General features: G+C 39.9%; 1 protein-coding gene across 1 annotated transcript; it reads right to left on the reverse strand.

Annotated features, from left to right (window-relative positions):
- Positions 1-2,757: 2,757 nt before the first annotated feature.
- LOC122910413 lies at positions 2,758-3,560 on the reverse strand. Its single transcript, XM_044255042.1, has 2 exons — positions 3,297-3,560; positions 2,758-3,072 (listed from the first exon to the last, which is right to left on the reverse strand). Exons 1-2 carry the CDS (start codon positions 3,558-3,560, stop codon positions 2,758-2,760), a joined length of 579 nt encoding a protein of 192 aa, XP_044110977.1.
- Positions 3,561-9,579: the final 6,019 nt, after the last annotated feature.

Below are 9,579 nucleotides of genomic sequence, written 5' to 3' on the forward strand. Positions count from 1 at the left end.
AAGATTATAGAAGATCCGTATAAAGTACAATATTGAACCTAATGTTAGTTATTGTTTGTTTTAGCTTTGCCACTAACCAGTGAGGCTATCTTGAGATCAAGCATCTTCATTTCTTTGTGTTTCTGGTTCCTCCGATAAATAAGGACTAAATCATTTCTACTTTTTCTGTTAAAACTCAGTTAATAAATAAACTCTCTCTATTTATTCTCTGTAATTCTAAATTAACCAGAGTTTTCTTGTGTTAAAATTTCCCAGGTGAGTAAAGGCAGCATTGGTTGGAATTTGGATAGTAGTGTGGGAACAAGATGACAAAAACAAAATGTCCACCAAGGAGTATTCCCATACAGAACAGTGGGACAAGAACCAGAGTAAAAACAATCACATTTAGAAGATACAACCACAGGTGAGTGACTAAGTAATCTGTTTAAAGAACTTGTGTTATAACACCCTAGCTGATGTAACAAATGTTCTTTGAAAAAAATCATGGAAAGGTTTAATCAGCCTGCCTAATCTCAGCTTACTCAACTTGTAGCAATGAGCATCCCACCACCTACCTAGCTGTGTGCGTTCCCATGAGAAAAAAAGGGAACAAAATACATTAAATATGGTCCTCTTTATACTCATCAAGTAATTCTGTTTACAACACACCAACAGTATCTGTTTCTCTGACTTGCAGGGAAACATTTTTTTTTTTTTAAATGACCCCCAGGCTTTATCTCTCATCAACAGTGGTAGGTTTTATTTTTAATTTGTTTTTACTTTGATACAGCTGTACTATTTTTCTGAATATATTTTGCAAAAACAACTTTATTTAAAGATATCAACCATGTTTAATAATTCAAGTTATAAAGATAGCAACACAGAACGTGAAACCTGAGAACACATAAGTTCTTCTTTATAAATACAGTGGAGGAGACATGGACACCTTTTTCCCCTGTTTGTGAGGGAGGGGCCAAGACATATGAGCAACAGAGTTTCAGAACTAAGTTCTTATCCAGATCTTCCCTTATCTGAAATCTATACTCTAAATTTGGAATAAATAAACTTCTATGTGGAAATCAGCATTGTAGATGGGAGTGGGCATATGGCTAACCAGGCTGGAATGAAAGTTTTTCTATGATAGAACAACTCATCCTGAAACACCTTATGATAAGAAACAGTAACAAAGCATTAATGACAACGCTAATATCTACCCTCTTTTGAGCTTTTAGTAATAGGCTCCATGATGCAAGATTTTCTGTACATTATGCCTTGTGTGGCATAATGTTTCTTATATTACATTGAGAAGATATGTGCATAAATATAGTTTAGATCATTTGAAATTTCACGTAATAGCTTGAGCCCATTTGTAATGCTCAATTAGCTCTACTAAAATGCTATACTCTCTAAACAATCAATCACTCTTTAGACAACTAAAGGTGTCAAAGCCTGACTGACTTAAGAAAGCCCTCCCATTTTACTCCAAGCATGGAGTATGATATTTTACAAAATTCCTCATCCCAACTTGAAATCCACACCACATCACAAAACTTAATCCAGGGCAGTTTTCACAAATCACCCCCAAGGCAGGCTTAAGGATCTTTGCCACTGCTCCTGCAAATCATTCTATTCCCTTTCCAACTTCATTCTTCCAATAGTACAAAACCCTATTCTAGGCAAAAAAGAACAAAACAAACACATTGGTTATCTTCTCCAATTCTAGTGTGGTAACCATCAGGGTTAGTCCTAAGGAAGGGAGACAATACAGTATAGAATTTCCTTTTAATGCAGATACTTTACACATTTATTTCTATTTGCACCTTTATTATTCTTATATGAAGTGGGAAACTGGAACAAGTAGGAAATAACAACAGGTAATTAAAGCTACAGGGGAAACTCTCAAACTCTTCTTAAACCTACTCTCTCAAAGTAGGGCCTAAGATTAGTTTAAACTCTTAGTTTACATCCTGGGAAGAGGATTAACCTAGTGTGCTGGGAAAACAATGGGAGAAATGAAATAGTCTTGAACTTTTCTTAAGTACTTATTTTCTTTAGGGTTCTCCGAAGAACATAGGATTCTGTGAGAGTCTGGCTAAAGAATAACAAGGAAGGAGCCTATTAACTTATTTGACTAGGTTTAATACATATGGCTAGAGAACACCAGAGGCATATTCAAAAGGAAGAGCCAGGTAGCTTACCAACAAGTGACAAAAAGAAAACCAAACCATGGTTAGAGATAGAGGAGATGGTAGTGTTACCCTGTCCAAGAAAAGTAGCAACCACCACCCCCTGAGGCATAGCTGAATCTGTTAGAAAGTGGCAGAAGTTCTACAAAGTACTGAGGATGAAGAATTCAAAAGGAATCTCTAGCCAAAGGTAAAAGATAATGAGAGGAGCTGGACATGACACATCTCCACTTAGCGGCCAATATCTGGAGACATTACTCAAAATGATGGCAAGGGATGGCTTCCATCCTCAGAGAAGGCAGTGAGACTTGAGATAACTGAAGACACGAGTGACATCTGCATGAATTTTGGGAACCACTGCTCCAGAGTGAATGCTACTTCAGCCTAACAGGAGGAAGTAGGAAGTAATCCCACTACTGGGGTTAAGTGTTAAAAATTGCAGTTACTTTGCTTTTACCACATCCTTAGGCTTAAGGATCTCAGCATAAAAGCAGCTCTCTTTTTGATAAACAAGAACTCAACCAACAGGAACAACGATATGGAGAAAACTACAAAACTAAACACAGGGAGAACCCATAGCCGTACCAACATGCTACAGGCCCTCATGAGGCTGCACTCTGTTTTTGCCCAGATCCCTCAGCAGGCTAGGTCTCAGAGACTTGGCATCACCTCCTGCCTCAATCAGCTCAGTACCCTGCCTTCCAGGGCGCTTCCGCTTCCTAGACCTCGAGAAGGTCCGGCAGACACAGCTTAAGAAGCGACCAAAGCAGAGTGGCGGTGATGCCAAGGATGTAACTGCAGGGGAAGAGGGCCCAGGCTCCGAGGATGCTGGTTGCTCACAGGGCTGGATTGGACACTCCTGATGCGTCACACAGGCACCCTCATCCTGCTGACTCTGTAATGGGTTCTGCAAGGAGAAGAAAGAAGTCAAAGCCCTCAACACCAACACACATACACAAAAAAGGCATCACCCTCTGAGCCAGTTCATGCTTTATCTGGGCCTAAGGATCTCAGTTTGTTCTTCAAGCTCTTTACCCCCACCTCCTCCCACTGCAGGGGAAGAGTTGCCATTATTTTTCCTAAGAAAATGTGGCAAGCCCAGACTTTGGACACCCCATGCCTTATCCTTACTTCACTGGGAAGGTCAGGATCATCTTCGTGAGCACTGAGTACAGTCGGCTTTGTATCTACCACTTCATCTTCTTCACTTTGTGGTGGTACCAAAGGTGTTGGAAGGATTGGGGGGCATAGGGTTTCCACTTTCTCCTTCCTCTTGTTCTTTCTCATTCTCTTTGTCCTTACCGCCTTCCTAAGACGTCTATGCTTTTTTGGAAGTGGATCTAACTTTCTCCTCTGGACTGGAGGCATGACAGGCTCTTGTAAAATGTCACCCATTTGACTCTCAGATGTCCCCTCCAATGGCTCTGATGATGACTCTAAATTTCTCTTCAGAGGATCATTCTCCCACAGGTGGAAGCTCTCCTCTGTACCTTGAGTATCTGGTGATATGTTCAAGTCATCAGTGACATGTTTGGGGATGGAGATTGGAGATTCCCAACCTCTTTCATTGAGGGTTTTTTTTTTACCCACTAGGCTGACCCCAGCCACTTTTGCACAAACAAAAAGCTCACCACAAAAGGATCAAGAGTAGAATGCAAATGGAAGCAGTTAGTACCCTGACTCTTTCCAATAATTTATCTTCAGCTATCATAGACACAACACTATACTGATCTCAGATTTCCCCTCTAGACTTAAAAAGGAATTCAATGGCCTTCAGAGATAGTCTTCAGTTTGTTCTTCTTGGCCTGGGAGATCACAGATTTCCTAAAAGGAGAGAGAAAATCATTGAAGTAATTTCTCCATGGATAGTGGAGTTCCTCCTGCTCACAGGAAATGTACAGTTTAGTAAGACTCTGTAAAATGTAGCATGAATTTCTCAGCAGAAACAATATTTAGCAACTTAACAAAATTTCCAAAGAAATATTTTTTAAAGTAAGAAAACTCTCCATGTATACCAGAATCACCAGGGGGTGCTCTTTGAAAAATCAGATTCCTGGGATATGCCCCAGACCTACAATCAGAACCTCTAAACTAAAGTTGGGTGGCAGGAATTTTTTCCCAGTATTTGTATTTTTTCCCAGTATTCTATTTTTTCCCAGTAACCTACACTCTAAAATCTGCACTCTAAAACCTGAGAACTACTGCTCTAGAAGGACACTAAATTCAATATTCTACGGGGCCGTGGGGATAACTATTCATAAAAACATGCCACTTTCTCCTATGGGTTTTCCCTCATCATCTCAGCCCATAATGATCTCTCTCCTCTGAAGTCATTTAGTTATCAACACTCACTTTGGTATGTTATCCTTTATTACCTTCTATTATAATTTAACTTCAAAGCCTTGTTATTCTATCTTCTAACCAGAGTATAAGCTTCTCAAGGGCAGAGCCTCTTAGAGTGGTTAGTTTTCTACAGGGGCTTACCAGTATTATTAGTACTTCATAAATTGAAGAAGTAAATATAAATATGTATAAATATATATCCAAGTGTATAATGCTTGATATGAGGCTGCTCTGTATTAAGAGTTATAGAGGTGGCTCAGTGGGCTGGGCCGCTGCCTTCGGCTCAGGTCATGATCCAAGGGTCCTGGGATCGAGTCCCGCATCGGGCTCCTTGCTCAGCGGGGAGCCTGCTTCTCTCTCTGCCTCTGCCTGCCTCTCTGCCTGCTTGTGTGTACTCGCTTGCTCTCTCTCTCTCTGGCAAATAAATAAAAAATCTTAAAAAAAAAAAAAAAAAGAGTTATAGAGCAACAGAATGTTAAAAAGGACATAGGCCCTGGGGACAACCTAATCTGATTCCCCAAGTTCACAGACGGGGAAGCTAAGGCTCCAGTAAGATAATGGCCTGCCTAAAGCTGGGGTTGACAAATTTTTCTGTAAAGGGCCAGATAGTAAATATTTTAGGCTCTGTGGCCATATGGTCCTGTCACAGATAGTCCTCTCTGCACTGTGGCCAAAAGAATAAATGAACAAATACTTGTGGCTCTGTTCCAATAAAACTTTATTTACAAAAAACAGGTGGTAGGTCAGATTTGGCAGCAGGCTATTGTATGCCAACCCTGGCCTAAAGCCATTCAACTAGTTGGCAGGTTAGCTTGGATTAGAAATCAAGTCACCTGATTCCCAGCAAGTGTTCTTTCTACAAAGGAATAGACTACTGGAGAATGAGAAAGAGCTTTTTTAGTTAAAAGGGGGCCTTTAAGGAGGAAGAAATCAAAATATGTCTGGGCGTGGTGTACTTCTCAGATGGTTTCTGATGACCATTAGTCATTTATACAAACAACTAGTAGCTGAATTCTGAAACTGGCCAATTTTCAAACAGACCCACAACTGGGAAGAGGGTGGAGTAGACTGAATATTTTCTATCACACCTGCCTAGGAAAGCATACTATTTGGTCCCTTTTTAACTGAGAAAAAATCCTACAGATAGGTAATGGAAAATACTTTCCTCATTCATTTCTGGAAATTATTGTGGCCTTGTGAGTAAGTTATGCAGTATACAACCCAGTGACCAAAAGTTTCATGTAATTACCAGAGAAACATGGGGCCAGAGATAGGATAGGCTATCTAAGAAGCAAAAACCTTATTTCCTAACCCAAGATGCTCTTTAATAATGAGAGTGACCCTACTATTAAAGAGAAGTACCCAAAGTCTTGAGGTTATTTTATATTCTGGGCTTTCTGAGAACTCTGAGGTCCATCCAGAACTCTCTGTTCTATTTTTATTTCCATCCCTAATGTGTTCTTCATGTCATTACTCTTCCTTCACAAAGTAGATGATTATCAAATATTTGCTGACTCATGGATTAATAGATGGATGAGTAAATAAATGAATGAATTAACCAAATGCTGTTAGAAGGTTCCTTGGTTTTGTGGTTGTAAAAATAAACCAGAGTTAGTACATTCTGCAAGAGGAAGTCTAATATTTTTTTAAGTTACCCCTCAGTGAAGCTAGTAGTGTCTTCACACAGTAAATGTCAATAAAAGTTTCATGAATGAATTTAAACATTTGATGTAAGCTATTTAAATCACATGTCAAGTACAAAGTTATACTGCTTGTCACACACACACACACACACTCACACACACACACACACACTCACAAAAGGTATCTAAGTTCAGCATTATTTACAAATAACAGGTGGTAGGTCAGATTTGTAATTAGCTTCAGTTCCACACTGTGAGGAGAATTTCGGAAAATCTTTGAGAGAAGAAAGATCCATGGGATAAATGAGAGAATGCAGGCTCAGGTTTAATCTGCAGCCTCTAGCAAAAACAACTGTGTGGCAGCAACTACAGAAGCAGCAGCCCTAGGTGCCCCCAAAGAGGTGGGCGAGGATTCTAAAAGAAGTTAGCTGGGTAAATTCAAGCCTCTAAAAGTCAACCTGCCTTCTTCAATGCCTTGGCAATGGATCTAGGCCAGGACTTCATCATGCCTCAACTCCATTTTGACAAAGCTCTATTCCCTCCATCCTGTTCTCCACAAAAGAGCTTGAATGATCTTTCAAAAACAAATCTGACCTGTCACCCTCTTACTTAAAACTCTTCTCCCAACAAGATTCTGGTCTTTGTGACTGGTCATTTGAGACATGACTCCATGTCACCTATCCCACCTCAAGTCTACCACTCACCCTCAGAGAATATGATATTAGGGAAGACAGACCACTTACCATTTCCTGACAGCACATGCTTTCTTAAACACTGTTCCTTTTGCCTACAATGCCCTTTCCCTCTTTAGTACATGGCCTAGCTCTAAGTATTACTTCTTCTTAGAAGGTTTAGCTGAACTCCTCAAGCAGAAACAAACAAAAACATTCAATTTATGTGACATCCTGTATCTACAAAAATTATCCCATTAAATTTAAGCCATTTAGATTATCTATGTCCTTCACTAGGTTCAGTGCTCCCTAAAAACAAGCATTCTTGCTTCTTACTTGATTCCTAGTGTCTCTGTGGTACTTGGCTCCTAGGAGATGGTCAGCGTTTATGGACTTCTAAATGCAGGTATCTGGTCTTCCTCCAGGGCCTGAGCCTAGAGGCCAATCCACTCCCCCCTCTCTCTGAATGAACAAATATGCTGAAGTTTGGGGGACAAAGCTAAGAAGCTATAGCCAGGACTCGGAGCCATATATCCAGCTACCAATTCAAAGCTGTATCATAAGTAGCAGGTTTCACTTAGGAAAGAATGAGCTGTTCAGGAGTGGTTAGCACTACTCAGCAGAATTCTGTCCTAGGAGCCTCCTTCCACTCACTTGCTCGTGAAAATTACAAGGAAAGCTAACAAACGGGGTCCGAGTCAGATCCCTAGCATAGTTTCCTGAAGTCTGGACCACACTTCTCCACCTTGCTGGTCGACTCTCAGAAACCCTTAACCATCTCTACTTCCCACTCTGCTCCATGTGGGAGCCCCTCCCAAACTCTCAGTGATGTCTGCATCACAAGTTTTCACCCACAATCAGCATTCTCATTCCCATAGTACATACACCCAACTCCAGGTCTTGATTCTTTCCCCTACCTGGGGAACCTGTCCCTGGGGCTATATGTGCTCATATGCAGGGATATTGCTCAACCTACAGAAGTCATTTCCCTGACCAGAGGTTAAAGAGGTTTATATCACATCAATCTCACTGACTCTGGAGCCCATAATTCCCCTGGATTTCACACATCAGAAATTATTGGATATATAATACAAGTGAATTCACATGTTACACTTTGAGCCCATTTGTCTCCATAAACCTGTTGCACTTCAGCTTTCTTTGTGATAGATTTCCCCCCTTTCATATATGATTTGAAGCAAAGCTGAGAGCATTAAAGCCCTTGGATGAATCCGCTGCCTAAGCAGACCCAAAGCCAACTGAGAAGTCTTAAAACAACAAACTCTTGGCCACTGAATTTCTGGCTCATCCTGCAGAAGAGATGAGAGAAAATTTCACTAATCATCATTGACAGTGAAGTGAATATCCCTCTTTAAAAATGGGAAAGAAATGATTGGCATGAACTCACTTTACTTCTCAGTGACTCTCTGGAGAATTAAATAACTGAAGCATCAGACAACAATTTTCTTTGAAGATGACCTTTCATATTAAATGAAAAGCCAAAGAGCTAGTCTCAAAGGGAAAGAAAATGAATAATCTTTGAAGGCAAGTACTCATTCCTGAGTATACAGTAACAAAGAGACTAAAATGTGATCATAAACATTGCAGAATGTTGCATGGCAAATTAAGTATATTTTCATTTTCAGGGTAACATTTATTGAGAGCCTACTAAGAATCAGACATTAGAAAAGTTGCTTTTTGATTAAAAAAAATGTACTTGATCAACATAAATTAAGTCAATTGTTTTCTAATGTTAGCAGGCATGAGAATTACATGGAGGGCCTCTAACACATAGACTGCTGGGCCCACCCTTTGTATTTCTGTTTCAGTAGGTCTGGATGAGCACATTAAAATATAAATCTTGAACAAGTTCCTGGGCAGTGCTGCTGGTCTGGAGACTGCACTTTGAGAAACACTGAATTTGATCATCTCAGGTTGAAAGCAAAGTTACACAGACTCAGAACAGATGGTGGGGGAGGGTGCATTCCTAACCAGTTATGACAAGATGAAGATGTACAGGCTCTGAAATGATTATCTGCTGGGTTGACTCCTCCAGCCATGCTGCCATTCCACCTACCTCTTGAGCTCTTGGGAGGATATGGCCAGAAGGCAGTACACTTGGAATGTGGATACTATTGCCACTGGACTTGCCCATGGGTCTTTACTCCAGGAGCACCTATGACCCCTGACAACTCTCCTTCAGTCTCAACCTCAGACCAGTTATAAGCTTCAAAACTTGAATGTCACAGACACGCTCTCATTATTAAAAGGCTAGGGATGCACAAATAAAATAGCCATGAAATAGTTTCATTTTTCTAAAGAAAATACATGACTATTATCCCGTTATTAAGTTTTGTTCTTTTCTAAAATTTCATCATCTCCTTTTAAGACTTTACCCCTCTGGGCTGAAAGACAGTGCAGAAAAGAGCTGTGGTAACCTTTGATTTAGCCTAATAAAACAATAACAACACACTCAGTGGGTGGTTAAATCTGATAAAATTTTGTGCTGAATTTTCTGTAGTAATTCAATTAAAAATCTATGGTCAGCCAACAGAAAGCATACAGATCACCAAAGTTTTATAGTATTACATTTCTTGGTCTTAAAATAGCCTTTATTAATTTGGTGTCTTTATTTATTAACCTAAATAGTTCAAGTAGAGTTTCTCCTAAATGTAATTTAGGATAACCATTTATATCTGCACTGTTTAAAAACTTCAGCTGGCTCACATCATTATGGTGCTTAAAATTCCAATTAAAGTG

The sequence above is a fragment of the Neovison vison genome, chromosome 6 (genome assembly GCF_020171115.1).
Source record: "Neovison vison isolate M4711 chromosome 6, ASM_NN_V1, whole genome shotgun sequence".
NCBI lineage: Eukaryota > Metazoa > Chordata > Mammalia > Carnivora > Mustelidae > Neogale > Neogale vison.